The following is a 23,810-nucleotide window of genomic DNA, read 5'->3' as shown; positions in this document are numbered from 1 at the left end:
GCTGGCAGGGGATTTGGAAAGTGTACTGTCTCAAGCTCAGCACACTTCAGTGCTTCTTTTACTGTGCCACACGTATATGCTGAGTAACTTAAGGCAAGATTAGAGTGGATGTAAGAACTTTTTACATGGGGTTCTAAAGTCTATAAAGAAATGCCTGTACTCCAGTCCCAAAATATTTGTCACTACTAATTAGGGTTACAACAATTAAAAGCCCAGACTGTTGCCACTGAAACAGCATAGCACAAGCAGTAGGGCATATGTTGTATGGCATATGTTGTGTGTCGTCTTGGATGCAGGAAGGCTTCCTTTTCTCTCATGTCCTGCAAGCAATTGAGCTGTTCCACAGCTTACAGGCAAGGATGACATGGAGCTATGGAGCTTCACTGCATCTGGTAAAGGTAATGTCCAGTTCTCTTTTTTTTTTTTTTTTTTTTTTTTTTTTTCCCCTTGAACACCCTCACAACACGAGCCATTTCTTAAAGACAGTGTAAAAACTGAATTTGGAATATCCTAAGGAAAAAATTAGGGAATACTTAATACACCTAATGAAACTGTCCCCTAGAATATGACTTCCAAGTATGTGGCCATCCTAACTGCTTGGCTACATGTCTAGCAGAGGATTGGATCTCAGCATTTGTGGGCCATCAGGGCTCACTGAGACCCACTGAAATAAAGATTAAGCTGCAGGTCACAGGAGATGGTTAGCATCTTCAGTGGCTGAGCCTTTGCTGAGTAGCTACTAAGCTAAAGTGTAAAATGCAATCAGCAATTATTTTAATGAAGCAAAATTCAGCAATTAAGCATAGGCAAGAAGCCAAGTAAGAAGGAAAAAAGGGGTGTCTGGGATTTGATGCAAAAAAGGGACAGCACTCCTTTCAAACTTCCTGTATGAGCCAGCAGAGTTTCCATCTTGCTCCTTGCTTTTATCTGCCAAAACCAGCACTTTGCATAGTTGAGAGAGAAGCAAAGAGTGGGAACTTTTTAAAAAATATTTTAAAACGGAAAGTTTAGTTCTGTCCAGTACCTATGGCTTCACACAATGTTGGTATGCTCTGCCCAGCACAGCGCTATTCAGCATGCAGACATTTCCCACCCCAGCATGCACAAGCCAGAGCTCCCATGCATGTTGTCAACAACTTACCTGAACACCCAGGCAGAATTTATCCCATAAGGAGCTTTGTGGTTGCAGCAGTGGGAGAGAGGAGAGATGGCAGCACAGGTTCCCCTTTGTCATGTCAATATCGACCAAAGTGATTGCACACTGACTGCTCACCTCCACAATTTCCACCCACCAGCTTGGGGCTTTGTTTGCTACAGTTGGCCTCACTTCTTGCTTTCTACCTCTCATTTTTGTTCAGGGCTCTCCTTTTCCCAGTCTGCTGCCCAATCTGCTCCAGCCAGAAGCATCACCTTCCCAGAAGAGAAGTCATCTCCTGGGGAGCACTGTTGCCCCATCCCCTTTGCAGAGAACTGGGGCTGATCTGCATCTCCAGTGGAGGTGAGATAATTCTCCTTCCATCGACTTGAATCTGAGGTTTTTCACATCATCACAGGCACTGCTCAGTTTTCCTATCTGTTAGCTAATATACTACAAGAAATTTTGCGGTGGGTAGACAACGTCCTGCAACCAAATTTTACTTTTGAAGAGATTGTCATGGCCCTAGCACTGCCAGCATTGTTTGGTTTTCAATGTTATATTACAATGCAGAGCTTTGGGAAGCTTTATTTTTGTGCCATTTAAAAAATATTCTTTTTATTAGATTTTTTTCATTAAGATATACATTGTCAACATAAGATAAGCATAACATAAATTAATGAAGTTAAATAAGAAACTGAATTTAAAACATAAACAATACTGGAAAATAACTTAGTTCAACACAAAATAAACACAGACATATAAACTATGAACATAAGTAACATAAATTAACACACAAAATGTGTTGGACAATACCACCAATTACACACTAACACAAACTGAGAACAGGAGCTGCAAAGTGGCTGTAGAGGGTAAGGTGGGGCCAGATCATCCCAGCATGCAGAATGCTCACCTGTGCTTGCCAGCACAGTCTTATGAGTTACCCCCAAATTCTTGCAGAGTGGGCCCCACTCCTCTTCCAAGGCTTGACTGACAAGTTACCTGAGCTTCTTGCCATTTCTGTAAATCACAGTGAAACTTGACCACCATGGGTTATGTTCCCACATTTGATATTGCTTTTTTGCTCTTCTAGCTCCTATGTCTTATGGGAACGGTTCAGAGCTTCAGTCCAGTTAAAACCAGTATCATCTATTCCCATTTTAAGTTGTGAGGATTTCTTATGCTTCCTAAATGAGGCATTGCACTTTGCTTGGAGAAATACCTGTACACCACTGCATATGGCACAAACCAGGATGTGTGTATTCACCCACTCCTAGCACAGCTTCACAATAGCTGCAGCCCTCCTCTACCATCCCACCAGCACCACAAGTAAGATCCTCTTATTTGTGGTACAGTCTGGGCTCCTTATAGCTGAGAGTGAAACAGTTTTGCATTGGTTGAAGCTGTCTATGGACTGCAAATTCAGCATATTTTCTTCCCTTTGACAAAAACTCAGGAAGACAGAGAAGCAGATGGATCACTGCAGCCAGTACACAATGATATAGCAGACTGCATTTTCAAGCTACCTCAGAAATGCCCTAACAATGTTGCTGGTCTGCCTCTCAGGCAGGGTATGATTCTGTGCAAAGGACTCAGCTTGTTTGACAGCTTTCAGCACGACTGGGAACCAGATATGTAAATGTCTTGTACAGAGGAAAATGGATGCACCATTGAAATATTAAATCTCCCTGGAGTATCAAAAAAAACTGGGCTGAAATCACAGCAGGGGCTAAGCACACCTTCCCTCCCAAACACCTTGCTAAGGTCATGGTTTAGTATCTGCAGCTAGAACTGTCTGTAGTGAGAAGGTACCAGCTTTTGTCTTCCAGGGCTTGTGTGTGGCTCAAATAAAATACAGCAAATTAATAGTGAGTGTGTTTGAACTTTGTATAATGCCTTTCATCCAGAAGGGTCCCCAAGCACTTTCACAAATGGTATGCACAAAGATCACTCACCCACTTTGCCCTCATAGGGACAAAAGGAAGCTGCCATCCTGTGCCAGCAGCACTACACAGTAGTGCTTTTAGGAAGTGAAGGATAACTCATTGACTGGAAACAATGAATACTTACCCCTTAAAGGAGATCCTGTATATAGAGCAGGCTGTGCAGCATACACAGGTGACACATGCAACTTACCTCTGACCAAACCGGGTAAGACATCACGACGATACCAAGAGCAGATGTGGTACATTCCTGCCTGCAGTGGCGAGTCAGTGCATGCACTGTGCAGGCCATGCATCCGGCCTTCTGAGCCCCAGCTGTGGACACTGGCTGGCTGTCACACAAAGGGAACAATCACAGGGCAGGCTGCAAATACAGGCTGCAGCCCTTTGTAGTTTGGGTACATTCTGACGCTTCCCACCATCTCAGTAATGCAAGTTCCTTTTCTCAGCACAAGCCAGTGTAATGATTAGAGTAGCCAAGTGAGCACATTTTCTTTTAAAGTCAAATACCTTCCAAAGATAAAAATAACCCTTTTCCCAGAATGTCTTTTCTTGATGACAAATCTAAAAAACTTTGGAATCCACTCCTGTATCTCCTCCCTTCTTGCTGTCTATTCTGATAGCCACTTCACCAGAATCTCAGTGTATCATCTTTTTATACTTTCCACTTTTTCAACCACTATTCTCTACCAATAGCAGCTTAAACCTTTGTCATTATGGGAGGCTGTGAATACTTTCCATATTCTCAAATGCTGCGATCTATTTATGCAAGCTGATAGAGCTGGGAAAGTAAAAAGTGGGAAAAGTGGTAAATACATGACAGCTTTATGAGATTATCAAGGAACTAGTTAAAAATATGACATCAGGCAGCAGTTTTTTCTCCAGCCTTACACCTTCTTCACGGTTTTCATGGTTACTATTTATAATACATTACAGTGACACAGCTGTGCAAAACATCACACAGTTCACCTGAGAAAGATAAGATTCCATCAACACATTTCACATGTGTGGCACCACACTCGTGAATTAAGAATAGGACTGAGTTTGACTTGGAGTCTGATCCAACAGTACACAAACCAAGAAGATATAAAAAAAAGTATGAGTAGCAGCGGCCAAGAGATGAAGCTCAGGTTCAGGAAGGTAGAGAAGCAGCAGCAGGGAAAAACAAAATTGACAATATGGAGCTGAGAGACAGCTGAGAACATCAAGGAAGGGACAGCCAGGCAGTCAGGGTAGAAACTGAAGCTTTCACAACTATATAATGCAAGAGAGCAGATACATATGGAACTGAAATTAAATATGCAACTGTGGATTTCTCTGGGCACTGAACTGGGATGCATTTACATCCTGAAACAAGAATTTTCAATACAAAATTACTAAAAGATACCAGAAAACTAAAGCAAAGGAAATGCTACCATGATGTCAGTTTGCATCATTGCAAGGAGGAGGAGGGCATTTTAGGCTCCAGACAGAAAGCATCTTGGGCATTGAGCATGATAAATACATTGAATACAAGATCTCCAGTCATTCTTGTTTCTGGAAAAGTTAACCTTGCATGAGAAACCCAGGCAGAGCACTGGCTCCACAGGCATTAAGGATGTCATGTGGGACTTTGCCTACAATGCTTCTGGGTGAGAATACAAAACCACTAGACTGGTCCTGCTAACATAAGGATGACAGCAGCTCCTGCTTCCCAGCTTCTCCTTCTGCCTATGCTATGGTGAATGAAGCTGGGCCAGTCTGTCGATTCAGTTATTAACCTGTGCCTGGGAACTGAGACATCTTCAATCTTCATTGATGTGCTGTACAAAATGTTCCATCCAAAATGTCCAGGATTCTTTGAAGAAGGATCATTTGAAAATCCTTATTCTTACATCCTTAATCTACAGTCTACTTCCCACACTGCTCGAACACAGACCATCTCATCCTTCACCTTATTTTCTTTCAACACTGCATTGAATTTACACAAGAGATTCTTTGCCTTCTTCAGGTAAAGACCTTTTCCAGTCCAGGAACATAATGCATAACAGTATCCCACATCTGTCAGTTCAGCCAGAATTTGTAGAAATTCTGCCTAAAGAATATATCTCTGCTCTGGTCACTCTCTTGTCCTTTAAAGCACAAAGACTGAGAACTCTTATCTTCTAAAAAGTGGTACATAAAGAATATCAGTTGGGAATAAAATTGAGAGGTCTTGGCACTGAGTCACCACCTGGACACTGAGTCAGAAATTTTAATACCTCTTTTCTTCCAGGGAAAATTCCTTCCTTGGAATATAGCCATTTTAGGAAAGGTTGAATTCAAGTTTGGGTATGATGGTCCAGGCTTATCTAAGTTACCTGCTGAGGCTGGTATCCATAGGTTTCATCCCTGTTATTGCTTAAGTACCCATTGCTGCTTTCAGAGATAATGCTCAAGATGCAACAAAGGACTCTCCTCCTATTTCCTCCTTTATTAAAGGCAAATGGCTACCAGCTCAAGTTAGGCAGAGACTTGGTGGCTTTCTTTGTGACACAAAAAGGAGCAGTAGTTCCCCTAAATGTACTCATTAAAATAGATTTTCCTTCTACACTTGGCCCTGAAGGATCATCTCAGCTTATGAGAACTAAGCTTCTGTCTATCTGATTATTAAATAATTTCTAAAGCAGATGAGAAACTACAGTGGTTTAAACAGCTAGGCTGAGACTGCAGGGCTAAAAATAGTATAGTGGGCTCCTTTTAATTAGTAAGATGATGAAATATGACAGAAGAGAGAGATGTAGATATATGGATTTGTGTGTATGTGTGTCTTTAAAATTAAGTTATTACCTCAATACTAGATATTATTTATAACATATATGATACATGGTGTCTGATTTTTATGATGCCATTTATCTTCACTTAGGAGAGAAGACAGGCTAACTCAGCTTTCATAATGTCAATCCTTGTTGTATTCAAAAGGAAAACTGTAATAAGATAAACCTGCCACCATGTGCAGTGCCATCCTTTTTGAAACAAGATGGACTAGTAAGTGCTCCCAAGCAATAGACTGTCAGCTCTGCAACTCCAGGATATTGACCATTCCCCAGGGCACCCTGGAGAGCATGGAAGAGCCAGCCTAGCTTTATACCTGTGATTCCAGAGCATGGGAGCCTGACTTAGGGCCAAAGGGGCCAGGTATTGTGATGTTTATCCTACCACTGTGCTGCCTATGTATTTTTGAGGACTCTTCCAAACCTGAACAGAGGAGAAAAGACATCTGCCACCCCTCTGCTCCAGCAGTGCTGGGCAGCATGTGCCCTGTAGTGTTCTGCTGCTCCACCATGCAGATGTGGCCCTTTGATGCTCACCAGATGACTGATGACCACGTTTAGTCCTGGGGCACAAAGCTGCCATGAAACACATGGACATCACAGCTTCAGACTTCTGTCGGGTGAGTTGAGGAGGCTGAGGGTGCCTGGCTTGTTGGGGGCTGGATCAGACAGATGTTCCTTTGCTCCAAGGGGAATCCAGACAGGCACTGCAAACAATGCCCTTTGGTACAGAAGGATCTGACCACAGTGGGCACAATCCCCTTTTGGCTATTGCACTAAGGTGTCAGCTGATACTTTGTAAGCACCTGGAAGTAAAAGGTGAACCATCACCATAGTGAAAATTGCCCTGTCAAAATCTTGCTCTTAGTGTCTTGCTTAATGTGGACCAGATAGCACATGGCTTTCAGAAAGATTTGCTGCAAAAACTCGGTGCATTCATTAGTCATGAGGTGCCTTCTGTTGGTTAAAAGTATCAAGCCAAGGAAGACAAGACAGTGGGTCTTCAAGGAGTTGAAGACTGGTATAAAAAATTATCGAAAGCCCTGTTCTTTCTTATTCCCCATTGATCCATGTGAAGATGGAAAGCCTCTGGTTGCCTAGCAGAACTTCATGATGTCTTGCTAAAGTATGTCAAATGGTCTGGAGCTAATCCCTGACTCCTGAGTTATGACTGAGACAAGCAGGAGCCCTGTGGGTAAAATAACTTCCACTTCCAAGTCTGTGCTCCCAAAACCAGGTGTAAAGCTTTCCACCCAGTGCAGGAGACCAGTTTGGGAGCACTGTAAGATTTTTCTCGGGTGGGGCTTAACTCAAGTAAGAGACAAAAAGTCTGCAATACTCTGCAGTTTGTCAACACAAAGCTTTACTGTTTCTCTTTTGTTTCTCTTTCCAAAGTGTTGCATTTTTTCCTGTCTTTGTCAATCAAGAGATGGTGAGACCCAAGAAACCAGAAAAGGCAAACTTAGTCTGATTTTTTTCACTCAGGTGAAGACTCCCTGTCTAAGATGCTGGACATGTCTGGTCTTCTGGCTACAAGTCAGCTTTCTCTGATGTGGAAAGCAACACTGTAAGTACAGTATTTTCAGCAAGGAAAGGATCATGAACCTCTACCTCCATGCTACTGCTCTGGCTCTATGCCACTTGCAATGTTCCCCAAAGTTCCCGAGATTTGAGTACAATGATGTAAAAGGAAGGGCTCTAGAAGAAAGGGTGTCCAAGAGTCAATATTCAAGTATCACTTTTTCCAGGCTCAAGACCATTGTATCACCATGGGCAAGAAATCAAGCAAAGGGAGCAGGAGACCCCTTTGGATGAGCAGGGAGCTTCTAATAAATCTCAGACAGATTCTGGGATCTGGAAAGAGGAACTGGCCATGTGGGAGGACTAAAGGAACAGTCAGAGTATGTGGGGATGTGACAAAGAAGGCCAAAGCCTATTTGGAATTAAGTCTGGCAAGGGATAACAAGAAGGGTTTCTACAAGTACATCAGCAGCAAAAGGAAAATTTGGGAAAATGTGGGACTGCTGCTGAATCAGATGCATGTTCTGGTGACAGAAGACACAGAGAAGGTCCGGTTACTGAATGTCTCAGTTTTTAGTGCTGAGGTTGGGAATCCTGGACTTTGGAAGTAAGAGAAGAAGGCTGGAGAAAGGGAGACTTTCCCTTGGAGGGCTGGGTTAGAGATTGGCTTGGCAGACATATGTCCCATAAACTTCTTTACATTGAGGGTAGCAGAGCACTGGAATAGGCTGCCCAAGGAGGCCATGGAGTCTCCCTTTGGAGACAGTCCAAATCCACCTGGAGACATTCCTGTGTAACTTGCTCTAGGTAACCCTGCCTAAGCAGGAGAATTGGATTAGGTGATCTTCAGAGGTCCCTTCCAACTGCAACTATTCTGTGATTTCCCAAAATGCTGGGTCACATGCTACAGCCAAATCTGAAAATTTTCCCAGGGGCCTACTGGCCCTCCCAGTGTGAGGAAGAGAAGCACAGTCTGGAGGTGGCCCAGATCCACAGGCAATTAATAGTTCAGTCAGTGTGGGAGATGATTTCATTTCAATTATGGCTCCTTAAGGCAAAGAAACTTTTAGCCCTTACTGGTTTTGAGATTTCTCTTACAGCCATCACTGGAGATATGACCTCATATTAATGTGCTTGCAAAATAGGCTCAGTGTTCCTCCCTTGAAGAAAGACAAACTGGGGGTCTGTTCCAGCCAAACCTTAAGCATACACTTTAACTTCATCATGCCTGTGCAGGGCCAGCTTGAATATGTGATCCTGTAATGAGCAATCACTTAAGCACAGTGGAGTTCTGGAAGTATGGACTGCTGAACTGCTCCACTGCTACACAGTCAGGGAGCTGCAGTGCATTTTGGAGAACTAGAGCATACAGAATTAACTTCATCTTAATTCAGTCCCTGAGTATGCCATAACGATCTCACTTTGGTAATAGTGTCCTCTGAGGACATTGTGACATGTCATGGTAGTGACTATTTTCTCATCTGATGGCAATGCCAAACTGCCATAATGCAAAGTATAAAAAAATCAGATTCTTTCTAGTTCTGGTAACTACCATGCCATCAGAAGATGAGATTTTTGTATCTGTATTAAGAGAAATGAAAAAAAAATATTTACAGCATGCTAGCCAGTAAGACAAAAATTAACTAAAGTGCCGACCAATCTACTACAATTTTCTTTACAGCTACTTACATTCTAATCATAGCATCCAAAACTTAGCTTGTCAAGTTACCCTTCAAATCAAATGCAAGAGAAAAATCCATCTTTGGCTGTGCAACTATAAACCCAGCCAGTCTAGTAAAGTGAGAGTTACTCTTCCACGTACTTGGCAAATCTGGGAGCAGAATTTACCACTTGATGTAAATATTTCTGCATAGTTTGTTTTAAAAAAAAAATTAAAAATCTTTCCTACTCCTCTCCCTGGCAGACTCTTAGAAAGTAGTAAATATGCAGATGGGCATAGTGATATATTTTGTATCAACATATTTTAAATGTGTGCATATGCATTAGCTTTATAAATACATTCCCCAGGAAGTCTGCCAGTGCATGTACTACAAAGCCTTGTATGTTACATTTGGGTTTGCTTGCACAGTAGCACAGCAGTGTCAGGAAGGACTGCTCTCAGCTTATTTGCTCGACAGCAGCTCACACTTACCTGCACAGCTTCCTGTTTCTCTCAGGATTTACAAAAGTGCTATATTTATATGCCATGTGTGTATGTAGTGTACATATAAATATACATATATATGCACACATGCAAGAATGTCATAAACTAATAGAATGCTTTGGGTGGGAACCTTAATGATCATCTAGTTCCAACCCCCCTGTAACAGGCAGGGATACCTTTCATTAGACCAGGTTGCTCAGAGCTCCATTGACCCTGTCCTTGAACACCTCCTGGGATGGAGCATCTGCAGGTTCTCTGGGTAGCCTGCTTCACTACCTCACCACCCTCACAGTAAAGATTTTATTCTAACATCCAGTCTAAACCTACTCTGTTTTAGTTTGAATTCATTCGCCCTTGTCCTGTCACAATGTGCTCTTGTAAAAAGTCCCTCTCATCTTTCTTGTAGGCTCCTTTAAAGTACTGGATAGCCACAAATAGGTAATCCCAAAGCCTTCACTTTTCAGACTGAACAAACCCAATTTTCTCAACCTTTCCTTGTAGAAGAGGTACTCTATTCCTCTAATCAGCTTTGTGGTCCTCCTCTGGATTCAGTTGATGTTTTTCCTGATGTCCTGTCCTGGGGACTCCAGAGCTGCATGCAACACTCCAGGTGGGGGTCTCATGAGAGCAGAGTAGAGGGGCAGAATCCCCCTTCACAACATGTTGGTCACGCTCCTTTTGATGCAGCTCAAAACACAGTCTGTGCTGTCCAGTATCCCTGCAACTACGCTCCACTTGCAGTATCTGCCTCTGGTCCTGCCCCCTCTACCTGCTTTTCCTGCTCTGTAGAAAAATTGCTGCACAGACAGATCCCTGAACGCAAGTGGGGCAAGCAGGCCTTGCCCAAACTCTGGACAGACCAGCTGGAGGTTGGAGACTAATGAAGGACAAAGAGGGAGGACATCTGCCCGCTGCCCTTGAGGTCCCACTGTCCCCTTGTGTAAAAGATTTAACAGTGCCATGTTTCCTGCTGTGACTGTGCTCCTTTTCTGGTATCGGTATCATGAATGAGGCAAAGGGTATCGCACATCACTATTTACATGAGCACTGACACATGGGGGCAACGGAGGAAGCGGCTGCAGTGCTGTGGGTGGATGTGTATGTGGGATATCATTATCCATGCACTAGGGAACCGTACAGATACTGTTGCAATGGAGCTATGAGAACCATGCTCTTCTACTTCATTGTGCAAGGAAAAGCCACAGCAAATACTGTAGTGGGAATGTAGCAAAAAGGTAACTTTGTATTTAATTCTAGACAAAAAAAATCAATTTGCTTTTGCAATGATGATAAGCTAGAATGAGCACTATGCCATTTCTCCCCCCAGTCCCTTCTTTAGAGCTATTATTTAGATGAGCTATGGTATTAAGAGAGAAGCTGCAAAGATGCTAGCTGCAAAAATAAAGGATGAAATAAAAAGTCGAGCATCCACATTCCCCCCAGCTGAAAATGAAGTTCTGAGGAAAGGGAGGAGGGAAAAGAAAAGGAACTTACCACGCTGCGAGTGAACTTTTCTAGAGAAGTTCTACGACCTTGCTCATTCTCTGGCTTAACAGGGAACAAAGTAGGGAGATAAAAATACAGAAAAAAACCCTTCAGCTTAAATGCAGTCTTTTAAAACAGCAGCAAAATATAAGGAAGCAGCAAGAAGGAAAAGTTGTAAAAAAATGTAAAAAGCAGAAATAATTGTTTGCAACAGCAAACATAAGAAATCGAAATACCTTAAAGAATGAGAGACATCACTAATTGTACTCTCAGAGAATGTCACTTTTCCCCTGTGAGTTTTTTGAATGGTTCATATATATCTGTGCATTGCTGTGTCTTACAGCTGTTGGTATTGATTTCTTGTTCACTGAATTTTCCTTCTGTTACTGTTCAAACTGGGAGATCTGATTCAGGTTAACATCTGCCAAACAGTATCAGAGGCTCCCATCTACTTGCGTAGAGATGAAAAAAAACACAGTAGCTTTCACAATATTAAAAAGCAATGTCTGAGTGAATATGGCACTGGAAGAAAACCACCACTGGACTCAGTGCTAGTGAACCTACACTCTTCTATTTATCCAAAGAGTAGAGGCATATTTCCAGTAAGGCATAACATAAGAAAGCATATGCATGTCTTTGCATGACAATAGAAAGATACAGACCAGTTCGGGGCACTGGTATTTTTGTACCTGGAGTACAGGGCTATTCATATGCAAGAAGACATTCAATTGCACTGTGAGAAAACAAGTGTGTGCATCATGGCTTTATTAACATATCCCTGAGAAGGTTGCTCACTGCAGCGCTTCCTTCATTTGGCACAAGGGAGATCTAATCGCCATTAACAAGGAAGAACTAAATAATTTATTGGCATATTTGCTGGAATATCTAAGAGAAAAAAAATAGTTCTAGAGGAGAGAAGAAACTCAGTGCTACAAAAGAAAGCTCACTGCAGTCAGAAAGCTGTGGGCACTGCAGATTTCCAGGAGAGACACTTATTTAATGTGGCGAGCCAGCAAAATGGGGGTGGTAAGATGGAAGTAAAACTTCCATGAAGGGAATAAGGAGCTACCTGTAATGGAAAACCACAGTAATGATGGTGCATCACAGTGCACTGGAAACAAGCACTGCACTGGAGAAGCACCTACCTGACATAGCATCTGCCACACATTCAGCTGCAGTAACAATCCCCAGGGCCAAAAACCATACCAGATAAATTGGAAGAGAAGTTGTGTAGCTGAGTCTAGACAAAACCTTTTGATTTTTCTGCATGTTTATCACAGCTTTCACAGTTCTCTGATGTCTCCAAGGTTAGTCTTAAGCATCTCATGGAGAAATGGGGCAGATCATCCCTGCTGCATCACCAAATATGAGACCAAAATACAAGGCCCTTTTAAGACAAGCAATATTCTTTATCCAGAAGAAAGAAATAAGCAACCTCCACACTTACAACCATTTGAGGAAGCCACGGAATCAGCTCTGATGTCCCAAAGTGCTATCAAGTGAAAGCTAGAGGCACATCACTTTAGCCCACACAGAGGATGGAGCCAAGGCCTCAAAGCAAATACCAAGCAATAAAGGAGCATTCCTGGCTGGCAGGAAGGCAGTCATGTACCCAGTCCAGTGGTCCCCAAAGGAGTATTTAACATACAATAATCTAAGGGTTAATTGCCTCTCCTTGCATGTGAGAGGAGACAAAAGGCAAAAGAAACATCAGCATCACAGATTCCCTCTTGGAAGTAGCCTCAGTGGTGTCCCTACACCCCAAGACAGCAGAGGTGACAGAGAGAAGCAGCATTCCTGCCACTTTGGCTGGACATGTCCCAGTGAACAGGACTTAGGAGAGCAGTGCCCAGCTGGGCACTGAGCCTCTACACAGGTGGTAAGACCCACCAGCAACCAAGTTAAAGACACAATTTCAGGAGAAGAAATACCTGAACAAAAGATTGAGTGTTCTGCAAGGCTCCTTAAGGGAGCAAGGCACTCAAAGTCTGTGGCATGATATTGCTGCAGGCTGGAAAATCAGTGTCTGACAGTGTCAAGTACATTTTGAAGTGGAGCTCTGGTGCACACTAGGGTCAAAGGCTGCTATACAGGCCACATTGTGCCCCTGCACTCACTGTCAAAATTTAGTATCTCTGTTTTTTCTACTAGCAAGGTGATGCATCTTCCCACCCAGCAGAAAGGCAGGATGGTAGTCTTTAAAGACGATGAGCATCTTGTTGAGGTGCTGAGAGCTTGTCTGATACAGGGGTCCCCACACAAGGCTGTTTGCTGCCTACCACATCTGAGGACGTGTAGGGAAGCAGCCACACAGAGCACCGACAGTGTCTCACAGAAGCGCCTTGCAAAGCAAGGTCTGCAGTCACTCTGCACATTTGGCACGGTGGTGGCAGGCTGGGACCAGCTGGATGCGTGGAAAGCTCATCCCTATAGCATCCAGCTCTGAGTCAAAGCATGACATTTTCTAGTGAAATAAAAAGCAGCTGAGGCAGGCTGCCTGCAGAGTGATGAGCTGGCTTGAGCAGTTTGAATGTCCGTGGGTGTGGGTGCTGGCTGTTCAGCTCGCTGGCTCTTCCTGTCTGCTTGCCCGTGTGGCTGGCTGCTTGCCGTGCAGGGAATGCCTGCCCACAGCTCTGCAGCACGGGGCTGAGCTGGGGAGGCTGCCTTGCACACCAGATGAAGGAAATTTAAAAATAACAAAACGCAAAAAAGAAAAAAATAATGGAAAGACCGAATCACACCTATCCCGGTCCTGGTAACAGACCTGGGGCGTGGACCCTGGAGCTATTGTCTGCTGCAGCAGTCACAGCAGCCTTTGCACAAACATACACTGTGTGTGCAAAGGGGCAAAGACAGACAAACATGTGCATGCCAGGTCATGCAGTCCTCCTAGGTGCAAAAACACAATCTTTGCCAGTAAATACACCAACAGACTCCACCAGCTAATGGCAAAGGACATATGCGTTTGGATAAAATATGAAACAACCATCAGATGAGAACCTCTCAGCCCAGGCAGATAACAGAAAAATAGAGCTCACCACATAGAAGCCATTCACTAATTATTGACTGGTTTCTCCAAATTTTCCTTTTTTTTTTTAATCATTTACCCAGCCTTCCAAACTTTAAGTTTCTTTGTGTAGATTCTGCTTGCATGAAATTAAATAGAAGAAAAGTTAAGAAAACCAGCTGACACTGACTATTAAAAGTAATTATGAGAAAATTGCTCAGCATCTTTATAACATTCAAGACAAGTCCTGCCACTGAATCAAACTGGCAACGTGTGCCCTGATGGGACTGAGATGGGGGCATAATCTGCAACAGGAACCTTCCTGGACAATACAGAGCAGCTGGCAACAGGGGGAGTGGTTAAAAGCAATGCTTCAAAAGGTGTGTGCTGGAAATGGAGCCTGCTCCTCATGGCATGAAGCTCCTAAGTATCCCCTTGCTGATGCTTTTTGCCAGGGATCTGAAAAGGGCTAGGGAAATACATACAGAAACTGTCTTCTGAGTGTGCAAAATTCTCTACCTCCCTCCCTCCCTCCATGGATTTATTTTGTTGGCTATTTATTGAATCCTTTTTTTTTTTGGTATGGAACTTCGGGGGGGGGGTATTATTTTGAACTTGGTGAAAAATAATGTGTTCCAGAGGGAATGGCATCAGATAAAAATAAAGGATAATAATATCCCTGGCCCTGGGTTCAGAAAATGCCAGGAGCAGATCCTGGGCTTTTTAGGCGCTCACATATACCTGTTCAATGTGAGAAAGCAAAGGGTATGTACAGTGCTACCAAGCGGCCAGAGTATTTTGCATATATTGTGTGTTCATTTGAATAGGATCATGGTGAATTCACACTTCCCTGAACCAGCTGGTGAGCAAAACAATGCTCTAAACCAAGAAAATACCAACCTGCTCTTCCCTCAGTGCTGCAGGGCTCACTCCCATGGCTTCACAGCCTGTCTGCACTACAGCTGTGGCTGTCTTTCCAGGATGCTTCCCTGCCTATGGGCAGGGCCGGATGGCAAGAAGCCACCCCATCCCAGGCTGACATGAACTCCAGCACTGTGACAGTTCAGCTGCCACTTCAGCTAATGCAGAGAAGCCAACCAATGTCATTGTTTCACCTTTACAGTGAGTAATGGAAAGTACCTCTCTTTGGAAAGAGGTCTCTTCTGTTCCTTTCGCTCCCTTCTCTGCAAAAATAACTAGCAGAACACGTGTCTGGCTGCTTCTTCACCATTAACAAAAGTTCCTGTACACTCACATCCCCTTCCATGGTGCACTAACTATTCTACAATGCTCTTTCCCCAAGGAATAAACCCCTGCTCTGCAGCCAAGTCACCCTGCCAAAATGCCTCCTTGTCTTGACTGAGGAGGTTTGTCACAGCACTTGTCCTGACAGGTGGATCACTGCTGTCTAAGTTCATCCAGCCACCATTTTGGCTACCGTGGAGAAGGGCTGGAGGGCAATGCAGCAGTGATTACCTGCTGTAAGTACTCTGCAGCAAGGTGCATCAGCAGAGACAGGAGCAGGTCAGTGCTTGACTCTGCGAAGCACCAGCGGGGCGTGTTGCATAGATACACAAATAAAATGCAGCGAGTCGCTCAGGGATCTCAGCACATCCAGCTCTTCACTGCCAAGACAGACACTTTCAGCAGATCCATGATTTCTACCTGCTGCAGAGAGGGAGCTGGGAATGGAGGCCCAGACCTCCAGTTGGGCTGGGCATATGGCCATTCCTCCTGAGGACAGGGCTGTGCTCTCATCTCTCCTCCAGCCTGGCAGAGAGGAGGCCTTCTGTTCAAGGCAGAAGGCTACACACCCAGTTTTTCCCCTTTGCAGCTCACTGCTTCCAATCACACCCTTGCTGGAGGCCAACCTCATGTTCCCTGCTGAGCACCATGAATCTGCAGGATTGAGGCCAGTAATACTGTGGTTACTTGCAATAATGACACTGGGAAGAATGGAGAAAAACATCTAAAACGGATTAACAAAATATGTATGTCTGGTCTGTACACAGCCTATGTCTGCTGGCTTGCATCAGTTAGTGGTGTGAACAATATGTTCCCCTCATAATTCTGTCATTGTATCTCAATCCCAACCCAGAAGTTCTTCACCCTCCATTACTGTACTCCCAGAGCAGGCAGGGAAAGCTCTCACATATGTGGTTATTGTATGCTGCAGAAGAAAGTAACTCTTCAAACCTACAGTATTTTACAAATACCAGAAATATGAAGTATGTTTTGAAGCACTAATCAAGCTTTGGCATCTCTCTGCTAAGCTATTATTACTGCCCTTTGAAAAAGAGGAGGATATAGGGAAGAGAAGGTTGATTTTTTTTCCCCAAGCTCACACAAGAAATTAAGTGGGGTAACCAGGGAAAGCATACAGATTTTATGGTTCCCAGTTCTGTGCTCTAGCCACACAGTCTACCTTTCCCTTTTTCCTGCCCTCTGTTTGCCATAACCCAGTGCTGGAGGGCAAAAGATCCCAAATGACACAAATTTATCCACAAAACATTAATGTGGGAATCTGAAGCCATACTTCATTTGCTTAGTGCAGGCAACTCTTTTTACCCCACGTCCATCATGCTGTGCTTCTGACAGAACTTATTTTCAGTAATGAAAGTAAGCTATGTCATATCAGTGTGATATACAAGCCATGTGAGGATAATGACTTTGGGGAAAGACAAGCCTCAGAGAGATGTACTCATCACAACTTAAAGAACTGCAGTGAATTTCTATTTACATTAGTAAATCCAGGACTTTGTTTGCAGGCTCTAAACCAAATCCTCCATCCATGCAGGCTCTGATGTGTCACTGGGTTCCTCTTTTCATTCCCTTGCTTTCTAGCTATTTAGAGGAATTTTAAAAGATAACCTCTCAAAGCTGCAGCAAATATCCTAAAGATAGGACTATGTAGCTCAGTGTACAGAAATGTCATGCTCTTTATATCATCATCTCTGTACCTACTGTTTTCAAAACATTCACTTGCCCAACACAATGTAATGTGGTTGCAAAGAGCTTTACAGACTCTGGAGTAACACAAACTCCCCTCCTGCATAATGTGCAGCTGATGAACGGTGCATCTGCACAGATCTACTCCTGCCTTTTTTGTGCCTTCATTTGTTTACTTGTGCACCCACAGCTCTTTCTAAAAGAAACTTGATTCTTACTTTCACGGTTGCGTTAACATGACACCAAAACCTGCTCCTGCGGCAGTTTGCGGGGCGATGAGGATGTCATGCTGACACATCCAGGGCTTGATCTGACAGCAAACAAGGATTGCAAAAAAAGAAACCTTTGGTTTGAATGGGTTTGGCTGGGAGGAGAAAGCTCTCCTGGCTTTCAAGCACATGAACCCTCATGTGGTCAGTGGAGACTGGGGGGGTAGGGGGGGGCATAAGCTGCTCGGGGTAGGAAGATGGCAGAGGCTTTTATGGTTTATACCATCAGATGACTTTGCCTCACACCTCCTTGATTCCCCAGTCTCTGAACTAAGTCAGGTCTAACCCTTCTAAATGTAAGCAGCACTGGTTTATGCTGTCTCAGACCAGACATTTTGAAATAGAAGGCTGACTGCTGCCCTCCACTACATTTTGCTAATCCACCTGCCAGTAGTCTCAGGCACAGCAGACAGAGGGGCTTGTCTCCTTTTGTCACCATATGCATGCTTTTAGGGCACACAATGACAATCAGGACAAAAATACCACTGGGATTTCATTGTATTGTGCCAATGCAATGTAATTTGGCAGCACACAGAGAATGCAGCAGAAAAACAGCAGGGAAGATGGTGATGGGAAACCACACACTCAGGCTGCAGGAGTCAGGAGTCAGTTTATGTACAGTCCTGGGAGCCAAATGCAAGTGGGACATACACACATGTACATGGCATGCACATGCACACAGACACACACATCGAGCTATGGGAATTAATCAGGAGTTGCAGGAAGCATTTGAGCACAGCCACAAATGCTGAAATCAGTAGCTTATCTCCTAGACTCCTTAGAAAGAGGAGACTCAAGGGCAGGAGTTGTAACTCTACATAACTACTCCTTTGCTACCCTGATCTGGAGGCTCCTGACAGAATCATGGTGGTGGCAGAGCTCATGCAGATACCAAAAAGGCTAAGAAGAGCTCAAACACAGATTTCCTGTGAGACAATGTGGCTGGAATTTTTGATTGCTACATGCATTGCAATTATTTCTTGTCTCTGAGGAAAAGGAAGCATCTCTGGGGAGGCAAAAGCAAGGGAAAGGAAGATGTGAATTGCTGCAGGGGGATCTATAGGTAAGGTGTCCAAAGGGAATATCACATGGTGAGACTAGGGAGGTGAAAACCTTAATAGCTGAATTTTGCACCAGTAATGAACAGAATGATGGGTTCTGCTTCTTGTATCACATACCATCTTTTCCATGAGAAAGAGGTAATACAATTTGTATTGCCTGCACTGAGTTTGGGAGACACCTGTGCAAGACAAACACCTTCCCATACTACTTTTACCTTGGGTCACCATGTTTTCCCCAAAACTCATGCTGAGGCTGTGCACATGGATGCCATGTCCCCAGTGAAGAAGATAAAAGTGCTCATTCCCTTCTTAAAGGAAAAAAAAAAGCAAACAATATTTTCACTTTCACACTAGCAGCAAGCAGCAGGCGAGAATCAAGATGTGCTAAGAGATGCAAGCATGTCCTTTCCAACAGATACCTTCTTCTTTGCCAGCAGTAAGTCCTGGTAAGCATTCGAACGCAGAAAGCGCGCGTAGCTGTCACTCTTCATCAGCTTGTAAATGTGCTCCTGTGGGATAGGGGGAATGAGACACAGAGAATTGTTATCAAACCTCTTTTAGACATCACAGGAACTTAAAACACGGAGAATTGGAAGGAAGAGAGACTGATCAGAGTTCTAATTAAGTCTGCTGTTATTGATTATCTGTGTTGTGGTAGTGTACACGAGGTCCATCCTGGGCCAGGACTCTGCTGTGCCTGGGGATGTATGAACACAAAACAAAGAGATGGCCCTCACCCCAAAGGCTGGCACATATTGTTCACTCATCAGGATTATTCTGCAAATATTGCAACTCTCTGAAGTCCCCAGATTATAAGAAAGTGCCTACCCTGGAAAGAAGAAATAAACACCAGAAACTGTCTCATAGATTAGGTTCCATTTTACCAGTTACGGATACTTGAACAATCACTCAGCATTCCCTTACTATTCCTGGAGGGGAACTGATATTTGCACACATTTAATCTCCACTTTAGACATGCACTCAAGTAAGCCAACGTGTTAATGTCCTGAAAAAGCCCATATCTGTGGTGACTATGCAGGGAAGTTATATGACTAGCTCCAATGTGGATGGCTACATCCTATGTTTAAAGTTACATTGGACGAGTCTCTCTCTTAGGGTCTTAAGTCAAACTGCTGTTACTAGTTTGCTCTGAGAGCATTTACTATGTGTATCTTCAAATTTAAAAAGTGGTGTTTCATTGCAGCAGAACTTAATACAGACCCTTTTCTAATTTCCTCACTAAGCTTTACTTTCCTGCTGAGAATCCCTTAACACAGTCAGCTTTTCTCCTAGTTATCCCTGGATTTACAAAAGATATTATCCCAAACACCAGGAAAATCAAATCAAAATACTTTGACCAAATAATGACTGAGAACACACTAAAGGGCTCAAGAGAAAAACAGGCACCTTGGACCTTTCTCTTAGACTTTGCACTTTTATAGAGTCAATGAGCAGTTTTATCTGTAGTGAATTATATAACATGAAATAGTCTCTCCTGACCTAAAGCCTTTGTACATGAAACTTTAGAAGAACCAAACTAGACAGAAGTCGCATAGCTTATTTCAGTGTGTTAACAAGCTAAGCAGAATTCCTTTATCTTCACCATCACAGGTAATTAGCAATGACCTGCCTGTACACAGAAGAACTGCTTAATTCAGCTTTCTTACACTATTTGGTGTAGTCCTGTGAGGGCCACTGGTTTTCCTTTGGCACAGCATAAATGTATTCTTTGAGCTACATCCTGGTGTGGAACAATTTTACTGGTTAATTTCCGTACTTGCTTTTAGTCTTGACAGATCCTCATTTGTGCAGCACTATCTAGCCGAAGGACAGAACAAGATTTTGCAATAGAATCGTTCATATAAAGCTATTTAGCAACTGTCACCCTTCTTGCTTCAGAAAAAACACACGGTAGGGCACAGTTTCATACTCCTCATGTACAGCATTTCCATGAGATTTGACATCCAGCTGTGGGACATTTGTTCTATTTCTGCAGGACAGAATGAACCAAGTACGCCTTAAGACAAGAAGAGGGAAAATAATGCACATCATGGATATGATCATCAAAAGGTTTGTATTCTCTCGCGTGAATAAGGATTTTCAACATCAATTCTCTCTTAAATACTTCAACTAGCATAAACTCAAGACTCTGTTGATTTAAACCCAACCATACCTCAACCAGTTTGCCTGTACTGCTACATCTTAAGGTTTCCAAGGAGACTCAATGTCCTCCTAATGAGTTCTTTGTAACTACCTGGGAAACAAACCCACCTAACTGGTGCTTTTCTAGGACCATGAGGCGACTGATGAGTAAGTGGGCACCTTGTAGCCCTTCAACACTAAAGGGCCTGAGGGGTCTCCAGAGCCTTCATCCTCTTAGTGGTCCTCTTTACAGCAGCCAGTACGTGCAGGGTGCTGGTGGGACAGGTGCTGAGGTGGGCAGGAAGGTGCTGTGGCTGAGGCAACATGGTGGGTGACAGGGATATTTATATTGACATTTTGCTAGATGTGATTTTTTTTTTTTACTGTCTTTGGGCTCCAAATGGTTTCTTTACCAGTGGTCAGACAACTGCATCTGGTCTGAAATATGATGATAACATTTTTGGAAAATAACTGCCAGTTTTCATTGCCATACAGGCAGAGGAAAAGGAGAACACACGAGGCTGGCCATATGACCCACCTGTATGCCAGCGACAACTATCATTCTTGCTCATGTCAAGACAACTTCATGTATTTGACCTTAAAACAGTATAAACTCAGTAACTGGCGGTCAGAAGGATAAAAAAATTGTTTTGATCCTGAGATGAAATAAACCACAAGCTGCCTTCTTAACTGAAGCCCTTCCCTGAAACAGGACTATTGCACAGCCACAGCTCTGCTGCCATTGCAGTTAGCTAATTGGTATGAAGCGTTTTCTCTGCTTTTCACATCTTGGAATCACTAAACAGCAACAGTGCTACCTTTCAGCTGATCACCACAGATATAATCAAACAGGGAATAACTATTTCTAGGCTTTGAATGCTAATGAAGAAAGAAGGTTGGGCATAGGAAAAGGAGAGACATGCATAGCTTCATAAGCAAACTTTACTTTTTAATTGTAAGAATTCAAAGGGCTTGCTTTCAACAATCTCTAGACTGAAGGCATGAATGATACACTAGTAATTTATTTTACAACACTGCATTTCTAAAGCACCTACTGGAAATCTGAGCCAGTTGCTCAGATCAGCAAAGACTGACTTCCAATTTGCAACAGGACAGCTTGCATTGCTACAGTGAAAATCCCTACTGAGACTGCACCATGAAGATTTCTGCTAAAATTGTGGCTGTGGTGTGTGTCCAGCCCATTTACACACCAAATCTAGCTGCAGGATGGGAAAAGCCAGTGACAGGAACATTTGTTTTGATCTGTAGCCTACTCTGTTCTTTGCCACCAAGCTATTTTCTCTTATGCATTCTAGAAACTGCAACTTCCTAAGGAGAACCTACAGCTAGTGTTTAGCAGCTCCTCATTCCATAAATACATTGAAGGCTACTGGAGATCTAAAAACTGATCGTATTCTTCTGTGGAAGCCTGAGCAACAGGCAGAGGTGTGGGCTTGGATTTAGTTGCTCTGTGCAACATGTGCAAATTGTCTTGTCCTTCTCTGTCATGGATTTTTAGCTCACTTTGGATCATTGCAACCCACTGGTCTCTCACTTCTTATGTTACTGAGCAGCTGGGTGTTTTTCCACCTTTTTATCACATGGTGGAAAGAAAGGACACCCACATTAAAGACTGAAATTTCCCAGTGCAATGCACTTTATAAACATGCACAATCTCCCTGACATTACGTGACAGTGCTGGTAAGAAGTTTGAGCTTTTCCATCCCTATACTGAGATCATTTTCCATTTTTAAGTTGTTTATTACAGGGTAATGAGCTCACTACTGCTGGTTCCCTAAATAGAAAAAGTAAATGCACTACCTGTGTAACTTTTAACAATGCAGCTGCAGACATTCTAGTCTCTTGCACTGTGAGTAGTCTGTCCACAATTATCACTGCAACACTTCTTTACAAGTGCCATGGGAAATTCCTGTGCCCTATCTGCACAAGAGCTGAGTACCATTTCTTCTAGGTGATGTAGCCTCTCCCAGCTATTGCCATGTACCACTTCCCAACTATGGTTCAGTCTCACAGCTCCCTGCTCCAGCCCTAAGACAGCAATCCTTTAGGGAGTTACACTGCAAACCCGAGGATTTAAAACAATAATCTAACAAAACTGCCCAAGTGATCTATTAAAACATTAAACAAGGTAGCTTATAAAACCAGATAAAAGACAGGGAAAAAAAAGTCTTTAAAGATTTGTCCAGCAGTTGACAGGCATCACGTGTCCCACTGGTCTCCCCTGCAGCCTTGCTAGCTCTTTCTGAGCACCGAGCTGCCATTTCAGGCCATTGCAGTGGCAGCTCCAAGTGGAGACAGGGACTGACTTGACATGTGTGAGGAAGCCCTGGCAAGCTGGCTTTTTCAGCTGACCAGTCACTCCGTCCCTCACAGAGCATGCTGCTGATGAATGCTGGCTGTACTGATACTCCCCATGACAATGGGTGCACATTGGGAAATATCAGGCTAACATGGAGACTGGCACAAGAATCTGCTTTTCTAAGTGCAGTGGATTTCATCTCCAGGAAGCAAACAAATCCCTTACAAGACTCGTGCAAGCAGAGTGGGTTTCTTATCAAATGTCCCCATGACTGTTGTTTCCCAGCTCTTGAACCAAAGCAACAGAGGCAATGGGATCTGCTTGCATCTCATCATGAGAAGAAGGCAGACCCTCTCTTGTGTTTTATGCACCTGAATCACATCTCCTCTATGGTGGGGAAAATATGGAGTGGTCCTGGGGGCTGTCCAGCTTTACTGAGCATACTCTCTATATATGGTCTTCTGTCATGAGAGTTACACTTCAGACATCATAACCATTCCCCTTGCCACAACCATTACATGATATAAAAGAAGAACAAACAGTACATTTAAAAGGGGAAAATGTTGTCCCTTCTAGAAAAAAAAGGAACCAATGAGATAAATCACAAAAAAACCCCCTCTTTTACAATTATGTGAAACCAACAGGAAATCCCACCCTTGACAGCTGACAGCTTAAGTGCAGGGAAATAAATCCAGATAAGGTTCAGCATCTCTTGGCTATTTTCTTTCCACAAGCTTTACCTTTGGAAAGAGATGAAGGACAGGCTTAGTAAATTATTCCTGACAAGAGGGGAAAGGGGGAGGAAAAAAAAAAGTTTGCAATCCAGACAGGAATGTAGGAGGTGGCTGAGATAGCAGAAACCATCTCAAAGCTGCACCTGCTCCAAATCAATGTGCTGCAATGTGATCTCAGGTCTCTCTTCCCCCTCTCAGAAAAGCACAGTGACCCTGGGGAGGGCATGACTGTCAGATAAGCAGAACACTGGGAACACTCAAGAAAAATGTGGGAAAAAACCTGAATGA

The 23,810-nt window shown here is 43.4% G+C and overlaps 1 protein-coding gene across 4 annotated transcripts in view; it reads right to left on the bottom strand.

Moving 5' to 3' along the window:
* Nucleotides 1–23,810, bottom strand: part of RGS6 (regulator of G protein signaling 6) — a 258,597-nt gene that overhangs the window by 4,130 nt on the left and 230,657 nt on the right. For 3 of the 4 annotated variants that reach the window (XM_053945324.1, XM_053945325.1, XM_053945327.1), the window contains 2 exons: nt 18,746–18,835; nt 11,050–11,103 (listed from right to left, as the gene is read on the bottom strand). In XM_053945324.1, coding sequence (XP_053801299.1) covers nt 11,050–11,103; nt 18,746–18,835 — 144 coding nt within the window. The remainder of the gene's footprint in view (nt 1–11,049; nt 11,104–18,745; nt 18,836–23,810) is intronic. The other variant, XM_053945326.1, reaches the window with a different exon arrangement.

This window comes from Vidua chalybeata, chromosome 6 (genome assembly GCF_026979565.1).
Source record: "Vidua chalybeata isolate OUT-0048 chromosome 6, bVidCha1 merged haplotype, whole genome shotgun sequence".
Classification (NCBI taxonomy): Eukaryota; Metazoa; Chordata; class Aves; order Passeriformes; family Viduidae; genus Vidua; species Vidua chalybeata.
The sequence above is the reverse complement of the archived record's forward strand: the minus strand, read 5'-3'. Positions and strand labels throughout refer to the sequence as shown.